Here is a 24,232-nt window from a genome sequence, read left to right on the forward strand (position 1 = left end):
GCACTTTGGGAGACCGAGGTGGGCAGATCACAACGTCAGGAGATCAAGACCATCCTGGCTAACACGGCAAAACCCCATCTCTACTAAAAGTACAAAAAATTAGCTGGGCGTGGTGGTATGCGCCTGTAGTCCAAACTACTTAGGAAGCTGAGGCAGGAGAATGGCGTAAATCTCGGAGGCAGAGGTTGCAGTGAGCCAAGATCATGCCACTGCACTCCAGCCTGGGTGGCAGAGCGAGATCCCATCTCAAAAAAAAAAAAAGCATAATAAATAAAACCCACACCCCCCATGGCTTTGCAAGGAGAGTCATATTTTGAGAATTTCAGGGATGTACACATAACATTCAGTACGCGGTAAGGGGCAAACCTTTCCTTGGGCTGCGGTAAGCAAACCTGATGCCATTTGACTTTGCAACACGACAGTACACAGCTGAGCACATTTATCTGATAACAACATAAGTTCCATGCTACTATCATTAAGAGCTTTTTCTACATGTAAGCTGAATATTTTAATTTGTTGCTGAAGCAGGGTTGTACCGGCGGCAGGGGAGAATACTGTGATAGGGTACCGTCACCACAGAGTCCGGCGCATTCGTAACCAGCAATGTTTGTAAGCATCTAGATTACTGGGGAGGGGAATATTATCCCGGATGGTGAATGGAATTAATGACCACCCACAAGTGTGTTTCCCCATCCAATGTGGGGGCAGGTATCACCACCTGTAGGATTCACATACCTAGAGGGCCCCCCAGGGAACAGGAAGAGTTCTACTATAATTGTATCGCTGTAATGTGTAATTTAAGTAACAAAGGTGCTGTGTTTTGTTTGGGCTTGGGCGAAAATGGACTGTTTGGTTAAAAGAAGTCCAGGTTGGATTACAAGTGTTATCCCGGGCCGGGCGCGGTGGCTCATGCCTACAATCCTAGCACTTTGGGAGGCCGAGGCCGGCGGATCACCTGAGTTCAGGAGTTTGACACCAGCCTGGGCAACACGGTGAAACCCCGTCTGTACTGAAAATACAAAAAGTTAGCTGGGCGTGGCGGTGTGTGCCTATAGTCCCAGCTACTTGGGAGGCTGAGGCAGGAGAATCACTTGAACCCAGGAGGCGGAGGTTGCACTGAGCCAAGATCGTGCCACCTCACTGCAGCCTGGGCGGCAGAGAGAGGCTTCGGCTCAAAAAAGCAAAACAAAACAAAACCAAACCAAGTGTTACCCCACTCCCATTGGTATTGGCATATCCATTCAGAAATGTTAGCAGGGACAATCCTCCAAGGTAGCCCATTCCCAGCAGCCTCTGGCAACCCGACACATAGCCAGCACTGACTGCAGTTGGCTTCTGTTGCGGCAGTGGCTACCCAGTTGATGAACTCATTCTCAGCCTCAGCCATGGTGACCCAGGTGCTGATTACTAGCAGACAGGCTATTCTCTGTAATAACAAAAATGGAGGGGAACATGATATGGTTTTTCATCTTTAGGAAATTGTACTATGCCTTCATATTCGGCTCCAATAGCTACAAGGTCACCAGTCTTAGGGGCAGGATCTGATGGACATTGTACCCATATTTTGGCTCCAGGATTTAAGTTGCCCACTCTGGTGGACCTGAAGTCTCCGTTCTATATGTTGTTTCTGTTGGGGCAGAAATTTCCTCGGGGGTTAATTGTTGACAAGGTACCACTAACAATTGAGCAACCCGCATCTGCGGTTTTATAGCAAAAGAATCTGGAGTGGTATTGTATAAAATGACCTTTGACTCTCCCCAGTAATCACTATCAATTATACCACCATACATTACTATGCCTCTCATTGCAAGGCTTGACCGTGCTGTAATCCATTCATCCGCATTCAAGTTTGCAATTATGGTGGAAATTTTGGCCTATTGATCTGCCTGCTGATTGAATAGTCTGTCAAGAGAAAGCAGAGACGCATGAGCACCAACATGGCAAACAGTGATAATGGTAGTGTGCTCCAGGATTCAGGTATCTTCACAGTATTGTTTTCCCCAAACCTCTTTATTCCCAATTAACCATTTGTTTCGTTGCCATTGGGGCATCCTAGTAGTGAGACTGTTTGCTACTGACCAAAAGTTGGTATACAAGTGACAAATCCCTCTGGCCTCCTCCTGAAGAGCTTCGAGGACGGCTACCAATTCAGCCAGCTGGCTGCTCCCAGCAGAGCTTCCTTCATCAGAACCGGTGAGTTTTGGGAAAACTCATGACCCAAGTCATAATCATAAAGACATCATGGTTGAAGCAGAGGTGCTCCGTTTCCAGCAAAGCCTAACAGCAAGCTAACAATTGCCTCTTGAAAGGGGTATAAGCTTTGCTGGACTCTGGCAGCTTCCGGGTCCAAAACTCCAAAGATACCATCTTCCCATCTTGTTTCTGCCTAAGGCTCCAATTAGCATGTTGATTTAGGACAGTTACTTGCAGTTCTACTGGGCCATCCCGTATGGGCCATAGATCTAGTGCCAGTTTCACTGCTTGTTTAGCTTGTTCTAAAGCCATGGTCTCTTTCTCTCCCCAGTGAAAGTCATAGCGTTTTCTAAGGACTGCATGCAGGGGTTGTAAAATGTTACCCAAATGGGGAATATGACATTTCCAGAATCCAAACAAGCCAATTTCTGGGCTTCCTTTTTAGTAGTAGGGGTTGCAAATTCTAGTATTCTAGCCTTAGCCTTTGGTAAAATTGATTATTTCCCTTATTCCATAGGATGCCAAGGAATTTTACAGTTTGTGCAGGTCCTTGAATTTTACTAGGATTAATTTTCCATCCTTGAGATAGGAGCTGGGTTTTTACCTGCTCCAAACCCTGGCTGACTGCTTCAGTTTTACACTGACTGGGCCACTCAGACAGATGCTTTTTTCATCAATAGGCTGATAGCTTTGAGCCTGATCAGTGAAGACATAGGCCTGGCATTGGGCCAAGACCAGTCTGGAAGTCAGATTAGCATTTTCCTTTTCCAGCTTACATTTCTCCTATAGCAGCTAGTCCCTATCTTGGCACATTAACTTATAAGCAGTAAGCAAGCACCATCCACGCAGGGAAATTCCCTCAGCGTCCCTTTTACCAACTGGGATTCCCTGAAGCACTTCACGCACAAAGGTTCAAATTGCACTAATTTAGATTCCCAATTTTCACAAAGGCCAATTCCCTTGGACAACTCAATGGCCACAGGGAAGAACTGGGGGAGTTCCCATCCCTGGATATGGGAAGTCTCTGAGCTCCCAGCCCGGTCCTTGCAGTTTCTTTCAGATTCTGTTCGTGACACCAAAAATGTTCCGTGTGAGAGATGCACGAGGGGAGAAGAAAAGGCACACACACACAATACCTTTAAGGGTAAACTAGCTTTATCCAATGTAAATGGCAATGCAGATATAATCAGCGAATGACATAAGCAAATTAATATAATAAGCAAATGATACAATAAGCAAATTGCAATGGGAAGGGGAGAAGGGAAAAGAGATACATACATTTACACTCACCAGACTACGGAGGATTCACCACCAGTCTGGGAAGCAATGGCCTGGGCTCCAGAGTCAGCCACTCGTCCGTGCACAGACGAGGAGAGGTCTCATGAAGATTTGGCACAGTCTGGGACCCTCGCTCTTTTTGTAACGAGTTGTTTGGCATGAGCTCCAGTCACGAGGGCCCTTTGTGACCAGGCTCAAGGAACACAAAAAGGTCAAGTCGTTTTTGCGAGTGTCTATTGTTTTTCAATAACTAACATATAGGAATAGATTGAAATAGAGATTTCTCCGAAACAGTGCTGGATGAATGCCTCAAGGGGCTCACACAGCCCATTCCGTGACCATTGTTTGTGTCCATGTTCAACTGAGTTCAAATTTAATATTTAACTTTTCCTCAGACAACTGAGGAAAAGTGTTTCCTCAACTTTTCCACAGACAATTGAGCTCCACAGACTTCTGAGGAACTTCCCTTTTCCTCTCTCACACCTTCCTCTGCTCTCCCTCCTCCAGCTGCCTTGACCTTGCTCTGCAGCACCCCTCACCTCTCCAGAAAGCTCCCCAGCTCCCCGGCTTCTTCCGGGCCCTGCCTGCGCTTGTGCTTAGCCATCAACACAGCCACAGCCACCGTGAGCAGCACAGCGCCCGTGATGCCCAGCACAGTGGCAGTCTCAGCCAGGCAAAGCTGGGCCTCCACACCACTCAGCACTGCTCCTGACAGCCTTTCAGGCCCAGCGCAGGTCAGGTTGCCCAGGTCTACCACACGCAAGTGCCGCAGGTGACCCAGCTTTCCGAAGGCTCGCTGCAGGTCACAGTCACATGTCCAGGGGTTATCGGCCAACAGCAGCCGCGTGCCTGCTGTCCGGATGCCTGCCACTGCCTTGAACTCCAGGTGCTGCAGTCGGTTCCCCACGAGGGAGAGAAGGCCCAGTACCCCTAAGGTTGCAAACGCCTCGGCCTCCAGCTCACTGATGTCATTCCCAGCTAGAGATAGGACTTCCAAGCCTGGCATAACCGCCAGGGCAGCACCCTCCACCCGCTGCAGCTGGTTCCCAGCCAGGGAGAGCCAGTGTAGGCGGAAGAGGCCCCCAAAGACCCCTGCGATCAGTTCAGCCAGCTGGTTGTGGCTCAGGTCGAGCTGCTCCAGGCTCCCCAGGCGCCACAGGCTGCTGGGGTCCAGGGAAGTGAGTAGGTTGTGAGAGAGGTCCAGGCGGAGCAGAGAGCCCAGGGTAGCCGAGAAGTCTGGGGGCAGATAGGCCAGCTGGTTGTGGCTGAGGTCCAGCTGCTCCAGGAAACTCAGGCCCCCTAGGGCCCCACCAGACAGATCCCGCAGGATATTGTGAGAAAGCAGCAACACCCGCAGTCCCCAAAGGCCCTGGAAGGTGCCAACCGGCAGATGGCTGAGATTATTGTGGCTCAGCTCCAGAAGCCACTCCATCAGGCAGCCTGGAAGGGAGACAGAGCAGGTGGAGGCCCCCACAGTCCACCACGCTGCCTGAGATAGGGCAGGTGCATGGTATTGGGCATGCTGCCGCCAGACTCGTGAGAAACACTGATGCCACCACTATGACTATAGCCATCGTGAGGGAGGTGTGGCCACACCCACCCCGTCCTTGCTCCATGAAGGGCTGGGATGAGGATGGCATCAAGCACTCATGGCTGCTGAGACCTTCAGGCCTCACTCCTCTGCCTGGGACCCTGGCAAGCACAATGATGCTAGGGGAGAAAAACACAAGTAGATGCCATTCAGGGGTCTCACCATTTGCTGGGTGCCCAAACATCGTCTCAAAGACACCCTGTCTCTATCTCCCATGATTTTAAGTGTGACCTAAGCTTCTGGCAAGAGTCCTCTTGGCCTGCGACCCCAGCATTCGGATCCTCCTCCCTTAACCACCTCTCATTCCTTCTTCCTGCTGGATGAGGAGCAATCAGGGAAGATGGCCTGTAATCCTCTGTACCTCCTTCCTCCCATCCCACACTGCAGCTCACTGACTTTCACCCCCACTCAGGCTGTTCTCTCCCACTTTCCTGAAGGAAGAGGAGCAGGGTCATCAGTGGCACACGGCAGCTGCAGCAAAGCCACACCAACAGCCAGAGTCACGGTCAGGAGAGACTGTGCCTCCTCATAGTTACTACTGCTCTGCATGTTTAGAGAAGCTTATCTCGTAACTACAGCAATGATCCCTGAGAGTACAGGCTTCTCACTGACTGTCTAGAGGGACCCAGGAGAAACTCTGCCTTCCCCGGCCCCCAAACATGCATTCAATTGCTCTCAAGCAGCCAACATTTCTGGAGCTCCCGTTCTGCCAGAGGTCAGAGCATCAACAAGATCCTGGCCCTGTCTACGCACTGAGGATAGGGCCTCAGGCCGTGAAAGTCCAATGCACTCACCTGTGTTCCTGGCAGCACCTGCACCCGAGTGCACCTGAGTGCAGCCCCAGCCCAGAAATGGCAGTGGAAAGAATCTGGGCTCTAGTTGCCTGCCTGTCTGGCCTCCTGCCAAAGTCTTGCCCTTGTGAGCAGCAGCAGGACCAGCTCTCAGGGAAGCCACAGTCCCAGGGGTGAGCATGTGGGACAGGCTTAGGAAATCCCCACCTTATGGCCTTGCATCCAGGGAAGCAGGGCTCGCCCCCAGCCTCTTTCCTCACTTCCTTCTGGAGACCCACAACCTGCTCTGTATTGTGAGAATGGCAGCTTGAGGCCCAAGGGCCCTCCCTCAGTTCGGGTAGGAGTCAGGTGTCTCCTCCTTCATTCTATACTGCCTGCCTGAGAAATCTGCCATCATCTATAATTCACCCAGGTCTTGTCTAGGCATAAAGGAAGGGAATGCTTTTTCTTCTCACTAGGCCAAAGGTCAAAACACTTCATCCTGGCATTTGAGTTGTGCCCAGCATCTCCCAGAACACAGTATTTGTGCCTAGTACCTCTGCCTTGCTCTAGGAGCCCAAACCTCCTGTCCAGGTTTCCCAGTGTGCTCACTAGCCCTGCCCAGTGAACTCTTAAGAGAATAGTAATGGCCACACAGAAGGGCCAGGCATCTCATTAAAGGCTTCATTTAATCCTCAACTGAGGAAAGGAACTCTTTTTTTTTTTTTTTTTTTTTTTGAGACAAGATCTCACTCTGTCCCTAGGCTGAAGTGCAGTGGTGCAATCACAGGTCACCACAGTCTCAACCTCCCAGGCTCAGGTGATCCTCCCACCTCAGCCTCCTGAGTAGCTGGGACTACAGGTATGTGCCAGCAAGCCCAGCTAATTTTTGTATTTTTTGTAGAGATGGGGTTTTGCTGTGTTGCCCAGGCTGCTCTTGAATTCCTGGACTCAACTGATCCTCCCACCTCAGCCTCCCAAAGTGCTAGGATTTACAGGCGTGAGCCACTGTGCCCAACCAGGGACTCTAATTTTACTGACGAGGAAACCAATGTGTGACAAAGCCAGTTAAGTTTCCAAGTCATACTGCTAGTTAGGGGCAGAAGTAAAATCTGACGTAACTCAGGCCTGACAGAATCTAGTCATGCTTGGCAGAGCGTGGTGGCTCATGCCTGTAATCCAAGCACCTTGGGAAGCCAAGGTGGGCAGACCACCTGAGGTCAGAAGTTCAAGACCAGCCTGGCTAACATGGTGAAACGCTGTCTCTAAAATACAAATTAGCCAGGTGTGGTGGTGTGCGCCTGTAGTCCCAGCTACTGGGGAGGCTGAGGCAGGAGAATCACCTCAACCCAGGAGGTAGAGGCTGCAGTGAGCTGAGATCATGTCACTGCACTCCAGCCTGGGCGACAGAGCGAGACTCTGTCTCAAAAAAATAATAATTTTTTTTGTAGAAACGAGGTCTCACTAGGTCGCCCAGGCTGGTCATGAATTCCTGAGCAACATGGTGAAACCCCCTCTCTACATAAAATACCAAAAATTTCCAGGCATGGTGGCTCACACTTGTAATCCCAGCATTTTGGGAGGCCGAGGCGAGCAGATCACAAGATCAGGAGTTCAAGACCAGCCTGACCAACATGGTGAAACCCTGTCTCTACTAAAAATACAAAAAAAAAAAATTAGCTGGGCATGGTTGCATGCGCCTGTAATCCCGGCTACTCAGGAAGGTGGGGTGGAAGGATTGCTTGAGCCCAAGAGGTTGAGGCTGCAGTAAGCTGTGATCACGCCACAGCACTCCAGCCTGGATGACAGAGGGAGACTTTGTCTTTTAAAAAAAAAAAAAAGTCAAGATCTACTAGACAAGAGCAAAGGGGTGAATAACATAGATTATGCCTATAATGGGAAGAGTAGCAGACCTATTATCAACCTAGGGCATGAGTCTGAGTCTCTGGTTAATCTCAAGCCCCTCGGAATTAGTTCAGATGATCTGGTATAAGCAGATTATACTGGAAAAAACTTGAGGAACCATTGTCAATAATCTGTAAGAAAACATTGCCGGCCGGGCGCGGTGGCTCACGCCTGTAATCCCAGCACTTTGGGAGGCCGAGACGGGCGGATCACGAGGTCAGGAGATCGAGACCATCCTGGCTAACACGGTGAAACCCTGTCTCTACTAAAAAATACAAAAAACTAGCCGGGCGAGGTGGCGGGCACCTGTAGTCCCAGCTACTCGGGAGGCTGAGGCAGGATAATGGCGTAAACCCGGGAGGCGGAGCTTGCAGTGAGCTGAGATCCGGCCACTGCACTCCAGCCTGGGCGACAGAGCAAGACTCCGTCTCAAAAAAAAAAAAAAAAAAGAAAAGAAAACATTGCCAACAGATGGTTGCTAGAGCTTTGGGCTCAGTGAAATTTCCAATTTTCTTTTTTTTTTTTTTTTTAGACGGAGTCTCGCTCTGTCGCCCAGGCTGGAGTGCAGTGGCGCCATCTCCGCTCACTGCAAGCTCCACCTCCCAGGTTCACACCATTCTCCTGCCTCAGTCTCCCGAGTAGCTGGTACTACAGGCACCCACCACCACGCCCTGCTAATTTTTTTGTATTTTTAGTAGAGACAAGGTTTCACCGTGTTAGCCAGGATGGTTTTGATCTCATGATCTCGTGATCTGCCTGCCTCGGCTTCCCAAAGTGCTGGGATTACAGGTGTGAGCCACTGCGCCAGGCCAAAATTTCCAATTTTCAAGTCACATAATAGTTCACAAAACTCAAAACAGGCTCATTTAACATATTATGTCTGAGCAATTTCCTAAAACATGAGGACCACTAGGTGCCCACATGAGTTCACTAAAAATAAGTTTTACAGCCAGGAGCGGGAGCGGTGGCTCACGCCTGTAATTCTAGCACTTTAGGAGGCCGAGGCGGGCAGACTGCCTGAGTTCAGGAGTTCAAGACCAGCCTGGGCAACATGGTGAAACCCTGCCTCTACTAAAATACAAAAAAAAAAAAAAAAAATTAGCCAGGTGCGGCGGTGTGCACCTGTAGTCCCAGCTACTTGGGAGGCTAAGGCCGCAGAATTGCTTGAACCTGGGAGGCAGAGGTTGCAGTAGGCCATAATCATGCCACCGCACTGCAGCCTGGTGACAGAGCAAGCCTCTGTCTCAAAAAAAATAAATAAGGCCGGGCACAGTGGCTCATGCCTGAAATCCCAGCACTTTGGGAGGCCGAGGAAGATGGATCACAAGGTCAGGAGATCAAGACCATCCTGGCTAACATGGTGAAACACCGTCTCTACTAAAAATACAAAAAAAATTAGCCGGGCATGGTGGCGGGTGCCTGTAGTCCCAGCTACTTGGGAGGCTGAGGCAGAAGAATCGCTTGAACCCGGGAGGCAGAGGTTGCAGTGAGCCGAGATAACACCACTGCACTCCAGCCTGGGCAACAGAGCAAGACTCCATCTCAAAAATAAATAAGCCGGGCGCGGTGGCTCAAGCCTGTAATCCCAGCACTTTGGGAGGCCGAGACGGGCAGATCACGAGGTCAGGAGATTGAGACCATCCTGGCTAACACGGTGAAACCCCGTCTCTACTAAAAAAATACCAAAAAAAACTAGCTGGGCAAGGTGGCGGGCACCTGTAGTCCCAGCTACTCGGGAGGCTGAGGCAGGAGAATGGCGTAAACCCGGGAGGTGGAGCTTGCAGTGAGCTGAGATCCGGCCACTGCACTCCAGCCTGGGCAACAGGGCGAGACTCTGTCTCAAAAAATAAATAAATAAATAAATAAACAAATAAATAAATTTTACTCAAACGACTTTATTTCCTTTTTTGATAGGGCTACCAGATGTCTATCGTAAATCTGGATGTTATTAAAATCTCTCAGGATATCCCTTTGGATAAGATGAAAACACAGAAGACAGTTTATCAAAATTAAAAATAACACAACATTGGGATGGACAACTAGTGTATTGCGGTATAGAATCAAGATTTTTTTTAAAGCTCTTTTCAGGTTAAAATTGTTGGTTAAAAATATTTAATAACAGGCTGGGCACGGTGGCTCACACCTGTAATCCCAGCACTTTGGGAGGCCGAGGTGGGTGGATCACTTGAGGTCAGGAGTTTGAGACCAGCCTGGCCAACATGGCGAAACCCTGTCTTTACTGAAAAACACAAAAATTAGACAGGTGTGGTGGCGCATGCCTGTAATTCCAGCTACTCGGGAGGCTGAGCAGGAGAATCGCTTGAACCCAGGAGGCGGAGGTTGCAGTGAGCTAAGATTGCACCAGTGCACTCCAGCTTGTGTGACAGAGTGATACTCCATCTCAGAAAAAAAAAAAATTAACAGCAATAAATGTAAAATTCAGTATTTAGGAATCTAAAATCTACTTAAACAAGCTGGAGAAGACTTGGCATAATACTTCTGTGAAGAAGTCTGGGCAGATTGTGCTGATCACATCAAACTGAATCAACAGTGTGATGTATCTGCCAAAAGGAGCTAGTTGCTATAGTGTCCAACATCGCAGTAAATGGTTGCAGGAAAAGGTCCCAGTGTGCTAACAGACCATGTCCAGTGCTGGGACCACACTCAAGAACTAGGAAAGCTTCCTTCAAAAGCCATCTGACTGGAGAAGATAGTTCTGAGTCACATTTGCTGATTTAGCAATGCCCGTGCCCCTCACCCAGGGGCTGCCAGCAAAAGAAAAACCCCTGAAAGAGGGACTACCATGCAGGACACCTGAGCATTAGCCTTAGTTCTAACGGTGAGCCGCCACTGGAGGACAAGAAGGGCACGGACAGCTGCCACATGTTGCCTCCTTGAGTAATGAGTACCCCATCAATGGAAGTTCAAGTAGGGGCAGTCTGCTGAGGACGCTATAAAGGGGATATGTAAAGTGGGAGGCGGGACTATACTGTATAAACTCTTAAGATCTCTGGCATCACTAAGTGCTAGGAAATTTGTTCTAAACTTCCAATACCAGCCCCAGCATGGGAAGCATCCTGTGTTTGCACCGTCGACACACTGACTGCTGAGTTACATGGCTACATGTCCTGCCTGGAGCCAGTACGTAAGGGCAACAGCAGGACACTTTCAGAAAAGTCTCATCTGAACAAAACTGAAGTGTACATGATGACAGCACACACTTACAAGAGTGAAGGCAGAGGTTGCAGTGAGCCGTAATCATGCCACTGCACTGCAACCTGGTGACAGAGTGAAGGGTCCCAAATTATACTCACTCCCTTTCATAAATATCCTCAGTTCAACTCCCCTCTCCCTCCACAGTACAGACTGGACACATCTCTCAACCTGGCTGTACCCAACTATTCACCTTCTCTGTGTCTGCACTAAGGTCACTCAACATGATTGGCAGAGGCACACAATGGATGCCTGTTTACCCCCAAAATTCATGAGGACACATCTCTAAAAGGGCACTCAACAGTCTTACCCTATTCCCCCTTCAGGTTAACTGGGCCACCAGAAAAGAAGTCACTTACCCTTACCTCCCTGACAGATCTATAGACTCACCTCCTAGCACTGCCCTGTCAGGGAAGAAGGGCCCCTCCTATCTGATGCAAATCTACCCACTGTGGCCAGAGATCCCAACCTCTTGTCTTCTCAGAGTTCACAGGTGACGTGACAGTCACTGAATGTCTAACTCCATCCCATGCTTCTCTAAGCCCAGGCTTGTTATCCAGTTGCCCATTTGCCATCTGCTCTTCAATGTTTCCTGGGCAAGACAAAATGGCAATTCAAAAATTCCAGAGTCTTCCACAAACTTCTTCCTCTCCCATTGTTTGCCACCTACCTAGAAGGCATCCTTCATTCCTCTCTGTCCCTCACCACCTTGCCCTCACATTCAGCGCATCAAGTCCCGTCAACTCTGAAACCGATTCTCTGCCACCATGTCCCACCCAGACTGCTGTGCCAACCCCTAACCCAGCAGCCTCCTTGCTTCTGCTGCCACTGTCTGATATCAGACCAAGTCCCGTGGCTGCCCATGGTCCCAAAGAACCCAGTCTCTAGGATAACTGTAAGGTCCTGCACCACCTGGCTCCACCTACTTCTCTATCGTCCTGCTCAGCAGGCTTCAACCGCCTGTCTTCTGTCAGTTCCTGAACATCCCAAGCTCTTGTCCACCTGACTTTAGCACCTGCTGTTCCCTCTATCTGAACACTCTTGGCTAGCACCCTGTTCTTCAGATTTCAGCTGAAATCACATCTCAGTGGTCATCTATAAATATTCTCTCTAGAGAGATACATGCCCCTCCCTCCAGTAAACATAAGCAACAACTTTAAGCTAGGAGACAGACCAGAGTAAAAGGAGTCAGATTAGTAAAAAAAAAAAAACCACCACTTGCTAGTCCCTCCACGAAAAGACCTGCAAGAAGTTCTTGTCTAACACTGCAGGAGTCCCCAACAGAGGACCAAAGAAAAAGAAGAGGTTAGTTGATTAGTCACTGGAAATATGCCTTAGCCTCACCTTACCCAGCAAATTAAGAAACTTAGCTCCGGCCGGGCGCGGTGGCTCAAGCCTGTAATCCCAGCACTTTGGGAGGCCGAGACGGGTGGATCACGAGGTCAGGAGATCGAGACCATCCTGGCTAACACAGTGAAACCCCGTCTCTACTAAAAAATACAAAAAACTAGCCGGGTGAGTTGGCGGGCGCCTGTAGTCCCAGCTACTCGGGAGGCTGAGGCAGGAGAATGGCGTAAACCCGGGAGGTGGAGCTTGTAGTGAGCTGAGATCCGGCCACTGCACTCCAGCCCGGGTGACAGAGCGAGACTCCGTCTCAAAAAAAAAAAAAAAAAAAGAAACTTAGCTCCAATTTAGACTTTTCAACGAAACTGGAAATTGTAGGAAAATGGGAGAGGCCAGATAGGAAGGGGGACTACAGTCTGACCAGACTTGGTCCCAGCTGCCAGAGTCTGCTCTAGAGAAACCCGAGGTAGATTCCTGCTGCTTTCCAGTCTGGAACCAGGTGCATCTATCTTCCCCTGTATCCTTTATTGGTCCTTTGTTCTCTTTCCAAACTTGAACTCCAAGCTTTCCTCAAAACCTACTCCTGGATCACTTTTCATATATTGACTCAGGCAACATATCCAGTTATTATGCTGATGACTTTAAAAACTCTATTTTCCGCTCTGTCTCAACAACTGGGTGCTAGCAAATACCCAAATGAGTGAGTGAATAACTTTCCCTGTCTTGGAGCCTCAAGACACCCCAATAGACCATTAAAGACAAACCTAAACAAATACCCAAAAGGCAACCCATACATGCCACATGATATGAGCGACAGAAACAAATTATTGAAGGAATCAGTTTCCATTCCAGTTGTCAAGAATGGCTTTGGCCGGGCGCGGTGGCTCAACCCTGTAATCCCAGCACTTTGGGAGGCCGAGACGGGCGGATCACGAGGTCAGGAGATCGAGACCATCCTGGCTAACACGGTGAAACCCCGTCTCTACTAAAAAATACAAAAAACTAGCTGGGCGAAGTGGCGGGCGCCTGTAGTCCCAGCTATTTGGGAGGCTGAGGCAGGAGAATGGCGTGAACCCGGGAGGCGGAGCTTGCAGTGAGCTGAGATCCGGCCACTGCACTCCAGCCTGGGCGACAGAGCATGACTCCGTCTCAAAAAAAAAAAAGAAAAAAAAAAAAAAAAGAATGGCTTCATGGGTGGCCCTGAAGCAGGGCACTGTAGAGCAAGATAGAGAAGAGATCACCGAGGTTGGAAGTAATCTTAGAGATCATCTAGTCCCTTGCCTTTTATATATATCAATTCTAAGATGCTAATAAATTGGAGTATACTGCTGACTTAACTTTGTGGTCTGGAACCAGTTGGCAAGTTTCTTTTGACATCATGCACTGCACTTTCAGAAACACAAGGGGCAAGGAAAGGTGTCTAAAAATCTAGAAAATATCATTTGTATAGGAAAGAATGTGAAAGGATAAAAAAGATGTTAACAATGTTTTAGAGGGTGGTAGATGAAAATGTCTGCTTTGTCTTCTAGTTTTTCTGTAATGAGCCATGTAAGGTCGTTTTTTTGTTTTTGAGACAGAGTTTTCTTGCTCTGTCACCAGGCTGAAGTGCAGTGGTGCGATCTCAGCTCACTGCAACCTCCACTTCTTGGGTTCAAGCAATCCTCCTGCCTCAACCTCCCAAGTAGCTGGGACCACAGGTGCACACCACCACGCCCAGCTCATTTTTATACTTTTAGTAGAGATGGAGTTTCACCACATTGGCCAGACTGGTCTTGAACTCCTGACCTCAAGTGATCCCACTCGCCTTGGCCTCCCAAAGTGTTGAGATTACAGGCGTGAGCCACTGTGCCTGGCTGTGTGAGGTTTTTATAACATAAAATAACAAATTTGTTTTGAAACTATTACAGCCACACAGTGTATCACCAGTGGATAGCAGCAGTGGATAGCCACAGGATATCACCAGTGGATAGCAGCTGAAGAGCATCTTTCTCAGATACTTCATACTGTTTATCTGATTATGTTAAACCCCTAAACTTTAGGCAGTATGTGCAGATGATTCCAAGTTTCTTTTCTTTTTTTTTTTTTTTCCTGAGGCAGAGTCTGGCTCTGTCGCCCAGGCTGGAGTGCAATGGTGCGATCTCTGCTCACTGTAAGGTCTACCTCCTGGGTTCACACCATTCTCCTGCCTCAGCCTCCCAAGTAACTGGGACTACAGGCACCCACCACCATGCCCAGCTAATATTTTTGTATTTTTAGTAGAGACAGGGTTTCACCATGTTAGCCAGGATGGTCTGGATCTCCTGACCTCGTGATCTGGCCACCTTGGCCTCCCAAAGTGCTGGGATTACAGGCGTGAGCCACTGTACCCAGCCAAATCCAAGTTTCTTAAAGAGGAATTCTCTGGCACTGACGGCCTCCAGCAGTGATAGGAAAGCAAACCTACCATGCAAATCTAACATCCTCCAACCAGGCAACCAGCTCTCTCCCACACTCCCACTTCTGCCACTGTCCTTACCACTCATCCTGTACATTTCAGCTTCCGGTACTACACATTCTCACCACAGTACCCTCCATGCTATAGCTGCCATACCAAGCACACTCGATCTGTGTATGAATGAAATGCCCCTATTTCCTTTACCAGTATGTCTCACAGGAGAACAGATTATGAGACACACATTCTTAGCCTTTACCCTCCTCAACCAGTAGTTAACAGGCTGCAGCCACTGAACTCATATTGAAGTGCTTGAGCAATTTTCAAATTTTCAAAGCACCAAACAGAAATCAGCAATGAGCTGCTCAGACTTGAATGGCACTGATTCAGTTATCAACTCACTGTGGTAAGGCTGTTTATACCACAATAATTGGATGCTCTAAATAGCAGTAACTCCAAAGGTGTGTGCGTGGTGGTGGTGAGATTATCAGGTGCTGGGTGTAAAGGTGTGTGAGTGTGTGTGTATTTGGGGATAAAGGAGAATACCCCAAAACAAAGCCAAGGAGACACTGCAAAACTGTCCATGCTGCATCATACATGTAAGCTCTCTGTACCACGCTCTTCTGTGGTTCAGTATCCTTTCAATCTAGGTGGCAATTTCTGCCATTCTCACTAGTCTCCTGTGTTCCAGCCTCATTCTGGCAAACAAAATGAGCAGTACACATGCCATCAGTTTGGGAAGTCCCAGCATTAGGAACCCATGAGTGGATAAAGCCTCGGGCTTTCTTCCAGCTCAGCTACCACAGGCAGGTGGGGCACTCTAGACAAGTCACTTGGCCTCAGTGGAACTCATTCTCTATTCTGAAAAAGTTTTGAAAATTATAATCAAGGCCGGGTGTGGTGACTCATGCCTGTAATCCCAGCACTATGGGAGACCGAGAAGGGTGGATCACTTGAGATCGGGAGTTCAAGACCAGCCTGACCAACATGGAGAAACCCAGTCTCTACTAAAAATACAAAATTAGCCAGGCATGGTGGCACGTGCCTGTAATCCCAGCTACTCGTGCAGCTGAGGCAGGAGAATCAGCTGAACCCAGGAGGCGGAGGCTACAGTGAGCCGAGATCGCGCCATTGCACTCCAGCCTGGGCAACAAGAGCAAAACTCCATCTCAAACAAAAAAATTATAATCAAAAGCATTCCTTAGGCACTCCAAGGAAGGGTTAAGGGGTGAGATCTGTGAGACCGAGGGCAGGGCTCTGAGACCCCTACCCCTGCCTGAACCAGATCTGCCCAAGTGCTTTACTTATTAGCCTCCCTTAAAATGCCATCTAAACACAGTTTTTTTTTTTTGTTTTTTTTTTTTAAAGAGACAGCATCTTGCTGTCACCAGGTTGGAGTGCATCCTGGAGTGCACTGGTACAATCACAGCTCACTGCAGCCTCAACTTCCCTGGCTCAAGTGATCCTCCCACCTCACTCTCCCAAGTAGCTGGGACTACAGGCATGTACCATGGCATCTGTCTAATTTTTTTTAACTTATTTTTTGTAGAGACGGGGGTCTCACTATGCCACCCAGAATGGTCTTGAGCTCCTGCCTCGGCCTCGCAAAGTGCTGGGACTACAGGTGTGAGCCATTGCACCTGGCATAAACTAAGGCTCCGAAAGCAAACATGGCACTTCTGGAAATCATATACTCCAATCTCACCTCCAGATTTAACTATCCAAGGATCAAGCTAACATTTATACTAACATTTACAGAGCACTTTCTAAGTATTAGGCTTTTAAAATATCTTATTAACCCTTCATACCAATCCTAGGAGATGGATATTATTTCCACATTTACAGTTGGGAAATTTAAGGCTAAGAAAGATGAAATGACTTATCCAGGAACAACATGAGGAATGAAGTTATCAAAGTCCTTGTTCTGTTTTCCATAACTCACTGCCTGCCTTTCCAACGACACTAACTCCACCTCTTGAACTGCTTAAAGCTCCACATTATTTTAGCAACTAAAACTTAGGAGTTAAAAGTGCTTCCTGCCAAACCCAGTTGATACTCACTTCCCCCCATTTACAGAATTAAGACTAGTAGTGGGGACAGGAAGATGTGGGACACACAATGAAGAGCTTCCTCCCAGGCTTGCTGTTTCCCACTAATTAATCACCTCCACTCCTTTCATCATATCTCTTAGGCTTTCTAGATCTTACAAGGTCTCTTCCCTTCTCCCTTTCTCACCTTCTCTAAGTCTACATTCCCATTTAGGCTAAATTAAAGGCTGTTTTTTTTTTTTTGGAGACGGAGTCTCGCTCTGTCGCCAAGGCTGGAGTGCAGTGGCGCTATCTCACTCACTGCAAGCTCCGCCTCCCGGGTTCACGCCATTCTCCTGCCTCAGCCTCCCAAGTAGTTGGGACTACAGGCGCCCGCCATCACGTCCGGCTAATTTTTTGTATTTTTAGTAGAGACGGGGTTTCATCGTGGTAGCCAGGATGGTCTCGATCTCCTGACCTCGAGATCCGCCCGCCTCGGCCTCCCAAAGTGCTGGGATTACAGGCGTGAGCCACCGGGCCCGGCCAAAGGCTCAGTTCTTTAAATCAAGTTCTGACCAGAGGCAGGTGGATCTGAGTTTACTTCTCAGCTCGCCGACCATTTGTGCCTCCAAACAGTCCTGTAACAAATGGTTCTATGTATGTGACTATAGCCTTTTCCCCACACTCCACCTACACACCACTCCAAACCCTGGACCCCCTTCTTAAAATACACCCTGCACTATATTTCTGGATGAGTCCTTGGGGGTGAAAAGAGAGGTTAAATAGTAGGAAGAAGAGACTCTAAAGGGAAAGGTCAAACCAGACAGACATCCCGTCTTAGGGGTACTTTGGATCCTCTCCCCTGGGGCCTCTAAAGGACGCACAAACCCGAGACATGAGTGATGGTTAAAAAAATTTGGGTTTTATTGTTTTTGCTAAATAATACTAAAAAAAAAAAAAATTCATTTTGAAGGCAGGGCTTGAATTATTTAATTTTGATCCATTTATTTAATTAAAAAAAAAGGAAGGGGAAAGAGATCATGGCCAAAAAAATAGTAGTTAACCCCCACCCCACCCCCAAAGCTCTAGCCAGTCATGTGAGCTTCACCCACATTCCACTCAGTGCCTGATATTCGGATGGTGGCATGCTCTGCCCCATGAGACTGCCTGAAGGCACAGGGCAATGGGTGCCAATTTTAGCTCTCAGCAGGTTAGTCAACCAGACAAACTGGTGGGCTAAAGTCCAGAAATTCTTTCCAGGTTTTCTGCTCATTGGCTGAGCACATACAAACTGTCACAAGCTTGTAAAATTTAAGGTGAGTTGGGGTGGGGCATAAGAGCAAGAGGATAGCAGGAGAAGAGAAATTACGGGTCACCCAAGCTTTTTCCTGGGTTGTGGCTCTGGATATAGATTTAAAGAGAGGTCAGAGTAAATGGACTCCAGGTTTCTTATCAAAGAAAACGATCCCTCAAAGAGGAGCTGAGATGTGCCATGCAAAAGAGTTCTTCCTGCAGAGGCACAGGAGAAAGGGCAGCTGACTCTCTCATGTGGAGAGTGGCGAGGAAGTTCTTCTAGTACCATGAAGTAAGACAGGCAGAGGGAGAATCCTGAGGTTTGGGCCAAATGTGAGACTGGTACACACACAGTTAAAGACTGAAAAGCCATCAGGAACCCTCAAAGCCAAATTCTATCTGCACACTGGCTCTACAAAGTTCACAGCAAGAATCTCTTGCACCAAGTCAAGTTAGTGGCCTGGCTACGGACGGTGGGGAGGGCAATACATTTTTATTTTCAGAGGGATGAGGTGGGAAGAATAGCCATGATCTAGTAAAAAGAGACCTGCAAGAAGCAGAAAATATTTAGAGAACATTTTAATATATATTTTCATATATATATTTAAAGTTAAGAAAAATAAAACTAATTCAAGCCATGCCCTGTGCAAAAAAAAAAAAAAAAAAAAAAAAAGGAAAAAAAAAAAGGAAAAGAAAACAAAGAAAAATTTAAAGTGAGACCTTTGCTGCTCTGGTCTCAACTTAAGAATCACAGTCAGCTTGTTACTTTTATTTTGGAAGAAAAGATGTAAAAGTTTCTTTCAATCATTCAGAAGGCAAGTGTAGCCACTTATAAAAACAGAATGGCAGGAACAGACTAGGAAAGAAAGTTGGAAGTAAAAGGGCAGAGTGGGAAAAGAATTTTCAAAAATAAAATTAACAAGGTGACTGTTCCAGAAGAGGGCTGTGAAAAGGACATGGTGGACCGAAGTCTGTTAGTCAAGTAATGATTCAACTTTTAAATTATTCTCTTGTTCTTTTTTGTTGGGTGTTTTGTTTGTTCAAGTCTAAGATTTGGAAATGCTGACCCTTTGTTAAGAGCCAACAGGACATATAGGATCCCTTCCCTCCCCCGGCCTGCCTCCGCTGAAGCCACCACCAGCGCCTCCTTGGCTGGATGCTGGAAGAGTCCTCCATGTGTACGGACTCAGGATGACAGGGCAGCCTCCTTCTGTGGTTGCTGGGCTTGTGAACGTTGCAGTATCTTTTGGCTTTCCACGTCTCTAAAATGTTTTTCAACCTGAAAAAGACCAGGCAACACAGGTCAATAAAGGAGATGGGCAAGAAAGGTCTCCCGAACAATCCAACCCAGGTTTCCACAGCCCCATCCTGGCTGTCCAGCCCATGTACTATCCAGGCACCTTTGCCCTTGCTGTCTATTGGCCTTCCCAACCACAAGGTAGGCCAGGGCCTCCTGCTGCAGCTACATTTTTTTTGCAGTTTCCACTAAGATTGGCTAGAAGAAGGTGAATCTACAAACTAAACTATAAAATACAATGAGGGGAGATAATCATGACCTAAACTCCTACTCTCTGCTATACACAAGTACAAAATGAAAAGCTGGTGGGGGGATTACAGTCTTATCATACCTCCTACATCTATAATGTTGGTCTCTCAATGTTCCTCAGAGAAAAAAAAAAAAAGCAGGAGTGTTTTGTAAGTTTGTTTTAACAAATGCTAAGTCCGATGACATATGCAGGGCCAGAGACACCATCAGCAACTGATTTATACCAACCAGATCTTTCTAGAAGGGTATCTGCAGCTAAGAAAAACCCAGTATGGGGCCAGGCATGGTGGCTCATACCTGCAATCCCAGCACTTTGGGAGGCCGAGGTGGGTAGATCACTTCAGGTCAGGAGTTCGAGACCAGCCTGGCCAACATGGTGAAACCCCATCTCTAGCCGGGTGTGGTAGAATATGCCTGCAGTCCCAGGTACTCGGGAGGCTGAGGCAGGAGAATCGCTTGAACCCGGGAGGCGGAACTTGCAGTGAGCCGAGATCGCGCCACTGCACTCCAGCGTGGGCGACAGAGCGAGACTCTGTCTCTAAAAAAGAAAAACTCAATATGGGATGAGAGAAACTGCTAGGGCCCAACACCACGGAACAGCCTTGCTAATTCCAAAAAGCCAGCAAAGGACATAGGGTCACCCACTCACTTCACTCCATATCACCCAGTGGTTCCATTCCCACAGGAGTAGCCAAGCCACAGCTGCAGAGCCCCACAGTGCAGGGAGGCCAGACAGTGATGCTACAGGAGGCAGAGACTGTAGCACAATGTCCTGCTCTGGTGCTAAAGACTGAAGGCCCGAGGAACCATCCTCTCTCCCCTAAAGTTTCAAGGCTCCTTTACTTACTATTTTGCGTACATGGCTCAGTGCACTCCCCTCTTTGCCTTTACAGTTTTCCACTTGATATGGGGGTGTAATAACAACTTCTTCCATGACTACGATGTTTTTTTCTTGCCATTTACAGTCTTTAATGCTGGAAGGAGAAGACAGCAGGCGAAATGTAACCTCTTGGGGGCATCCCACATCTCCTGTCTGATGAATAAATAACTCCAGACGGCTGATCCCAAGTTCCCAGCTCACCACTCAGCCAACAACTAGACACCAGCAGCCCATATAGTAGCCAAGAAACATTCCTTGGGTGCCACTGGCTAGAAAAGCAATGAAACTCATGCACATTTATTCTTGGGAGAGCCCAGAAATTGTTACTCTGAAGCATCAGAGACCTGGAGAGTCATAAAAATGTGATGGTAGCCTCAAGAATCCAAACTAAGATAGTAGCCTAGGGCAGAGGCTGGCAAACTTTTTCTCTTAAGGATCTCTTGGCCGGGCGCGGTGGCTCAAGCCTGTAATCCCAGCACTTTGGGAGGCCGAGACGGGCGGATCACGAGGTCAGGAGATCGAGACCATCCTGGCTAACACAATGAAACCCCGTCTCCACTAAAAATACAAAAAAATTAGCCGGGCGTGGTGGCGGCGCCTGTAGTCCCAGCTACTCGGGAGGCTGAGGCAGGAGAATGGCGGGAACCCGGGAGGCGGAGCTTGCAGTGAGCCGAGATCGCGCCACTGCACTCCAGCCTGGGCGACAGAGCGAGACTCCGCCTCAAAAAAAAAAAAGGATCTCTTAACAAACATTTTAGGCTTTGCAGGCCATATCGTCTGTTACAACTAGCACTGAGTTCTGCCACAGTTGTGCAAAAGTAGCCATGGACAATAGGTAAAACAGAGGAGCAGATCTGGTGTGCTGGCATAGTTTGCCAACCATTGGCCTAGGGAGAAACACCACCTTTAGAAAGACAGGAGAACAGGCTGGGCGTGGTGGCTCACACCTGTAATCTCAGCGCTTTGGGAGGCTGAGGCGGGTAGACTGCTTGAGTCCAGGAGTTGGAGACCAGCCTGGGCAACATGGCAAAAACTCATCTCTACTAAAAATACATACAAAAAATTAGCCAGTAGTGGTGGCATGTGTCTGTAGTCCCAGTTACTCCAGAGGCTGAGGTGGGAGAATCACCTGAGCCGGGGAGATCGAGGCTACAGTAAGCTAAAATTGCACCACTGCACTTCAACCTAGGCGATAAAAGTGAGACCCTGTATCAAAAAAAAAGAGAGGCCGGGCGGGTGGCTCACGCCTGTAATCCCAGCACTTTGGGAGGCCAAAGAGGGCGGACCATGAGGTCAGAAGATCGAGACCATCCTGGCCAACATGATGAAACGCTGTCTCTACTAAAAATACAAAAATTAGCTGTGCGTGAGGCTGCACGCCTGTAGTCCCACTTACTCGGGAGGGTAAAGCAGGAGAACTGCTTGAACTTGGGAGGCAGAGATTGCAGTGAGCCAAGATTGAACCACTGGACTCCAGCCTGGCGACAGAGTGAGACTCTGACTCCAAAAAAAAAAAAAAAAAAGAGAACAAACTCCCCATCTTCTCTGACCCTGTCACCCATAATGGGAGCTGCTCTTCAGACTGGCTCTTCTCAATTATCAGACAGTTGGGCACTTGCCAGACTGGGAAAACCCATTCCAGTTCACACTTGGGAAGCCCCAGGGCAGCTGATGCAACTGAGAGTTCCTTCACATACCTGTAAATGTTCAGATACTCACACCACGGCCTCAAACAGCTCTGATGCCAGCTGCCATCTGTGCACCAGATCCAGGGTGGTTAAACAGAGTAACAGAAGGCAGTGTGGGGTGGGGAGCGGGGGTGGAGAGGGGTGTCAAATGTTCCAGTTTTTCAGCAGCTAGGGAAGCTAGTGGAGAGTCAAATGACTTCTGCTGTGACAAAATGTCTTTTTTTTTTTTTTTTGAGACAGAGTTTTGCTCTTGTTGCCCAGGCTGGAGTGCAGTGGCACGATCTTGGCTCATTGCAACCTCCACCTCTAGGGTTCAAGCAAATCTCCTGCCTCAGCCTCCCGAGTAGCTGGGATTACAGGCATGCACCACCACGCCTGGCTAATTTTGTATGTTTAGTAGAGATGGGGGTTTCACCATGTTGGTCAGGCTGCTCTGGAACTCCCGACCTCAGGTGATTTGTCGCCTCAGCCTCCCAAAGTGCTGGGATTACAGGCGTGAGCCACTACACCTGACCAACAAAATGTCTTTTAAGAGGTGGTAAGAAGGTGACCTGCTCTAACTCCGTGTTCATCCCAATCTACATTGGGAAAAGTGATATAATCCAAAACTAAGTTTTACAGACAAGAAACTGAAGACCAGAGAAGACAACTTGTCTGTGATTACACTATTTTTCTGTGTGGAAAGGGGGCTATAGTACCTGCAGCTCTGGATGCCGGCATTTTGCCAATACCCTACCAGCTTCCCCAGCAGACTTTTAGGAGACAACCACCCAAAAGCCTGCCACCAGACAGCACAACCAGGTAGCATTACCCCAGGACAAAAGACCTCTCCGATCCCCCAACTCACGTCTTGTGAATGGTCTGGAAGAGCTGCTGGCCCTCTAGAGAGACACCAGCACTGATTGCATAGGCCTGGCTCAGCTTCTCCTCCTTCTCTGTCCGTGCTTTGCTGGCAAGCTAGGGTGGAAGAGAGGAAAGAGACTCAGAATAGGATTCATCTTCATTCTTCCCAACAGTCAGGACCTAAGCTGAAGAAAGGAGGCCAGGAAAGACTGGTTTGGACAGATTTCTGTTTTCTCAGAAATGAAAAGTGAAACAAATTTTAAAAACCCACAACATACCTGAACAGTTACCGGTATTCCAAGAAAATGTTCCTTCCTTCCTTCTAATACTTACTGCATACCTACCATGTGCCAGACATTCACTATGCTAGGCTAAATACAGCCTGAAGTGGGTGGGGGAGACAAACTATAAAAAAGTAACTGAAAACAAGGTAATTTCAGACAGTGATAAGCACTAGGAAGAAAATAAAGCACTTTTAAAATTATAGAGTGTGGCTGGGGGACTATGTGATGGCAAATGACGGTCAGAGATTTAAAACTATATACATTTCCGACCAGGGGTGGTGGCTCGTGCTTGTAATCCAAGCACTTTGGGAGGCCGAGGCAGGTGGATCACATGGTCAGGAGCTCAAGACCAGCCTGGCCAAGATGGTTGAAACCGTTTCTATTAAAAATACAAAAAAAAAAAAAAATTAGCCAGGCGTGGTGGGGGGCTCCTATAATTCCAGCTACTTGGGAGGCTGAGGCAGAGAACTGCTTGAACCCAGGAGGAGATGGTTGCAGGGAGCCGAGATTGTGCCACTGCACTCTAGCCTGGGTAACAGAGCAAGACTCCGTCTCAAAAAAAAAAAAAAAATACATATATATATTCACACACACACACACACACACACACACTTTTAACTGGCTGTATCACTGAGGTTGGGAGTTCGAGACCAGGCTGGCCAACATGGTGAAACTCCATCTCTACTAAAATTACAAAAATTAGCCGGGCATGGTGGTGCACGCCTTTAATCTCAGCTACTCAGAAGGCTGAGGCAGCAGAATCACTTGAACCCAGCAGGCAGACGTTGCAGTGAGCTGAGGTCATGCTACAGTACTCCAGCCTGGGCAAAGCAGCGAGACTCTGTCTCTTAAAAAAAAATATATATATATATATACATATACACAACACACACACACACACACACACACACGTGCAATTTCCATTTCAAGATGAAAATAAGGAATG

The 24,232-nt window shown here is 48.1% G+C and overlaps 2 protein-coding genes and 1 pseudogene across 2 annotated transcripts in view; all 3 read right to left on the reverse strand.

Annotated features, from left to right (window-relative positions):
• Positions 1-2,369: 2,369 nt before the first annotated feature.
• On the reverse strand, positions 2,370-8,179 carry LOC105469331 (phospholipase A2 inhibitor-like). Its single transcript, XM_011720264.3, has 2 exons — positions 5,857-8,179; positions 2,370-5,181 (listed from the first exon to the last, which is right to left on the reverse strand). Exon 2 carries the CDS (start codon positions 4,901-4,903, stop codon positions 4,007-4,009), a length of 897 nt encoding a protein of 298 aa, XP_011718566.2. The 5' UTR covers positions 4,904-5,181; positions 5,857-8,179; the 3' UTR covers positions 2,370-4,006.
• On the reverse strand, positions 5,466-5,665 carry LOC112424634 (small nucleolar RNA U3; annotated as a pseudogene).
• Positions 8,180-17,652: 9,473 nt separating the features above from the next.
• LOC105469326 (LSM12 homolog) overlaps positions 17,653-24,232 on the reverse strand; it is a 37,811-nt gene continuing 31,231 nt past the window's right edge. The window contains exons 3-5 of the mRNA XM_011720250.2: positions 23,007-23,116; positions 20,439-20,565; positions 17,653-19,324 (exon numbers count right to left, since the gene is read on the reverse strand). Of these exons, the coding sequence (XP_011718552.1) occupies positions 19,232-19,324; positions 20,439-20,565; positions 23,007-23,116 (330 nt within the window). The 3' untranslated portion in view covers positions 17,653-19,231. The remainder of the gene's footprint in view (positions 19,325-20,438; positions 20,566-23,006; positions 23,117-24,232) is intronic.

Source organism: Macaca nemestrina, chromosome 17 (assembly GCF_043159975.1).
Source record: "Macaca nemestrina isolate mMacNem1 chromosome 17, mMacNem.hap1, whole genome shotgun sequence".
Classification (NCBI taxonomy): Eukaryota; Metazoa; Chordata; class Mammalia; order Primates; family Cercopithecidae; genus Macaca; species Macaca nemestrina.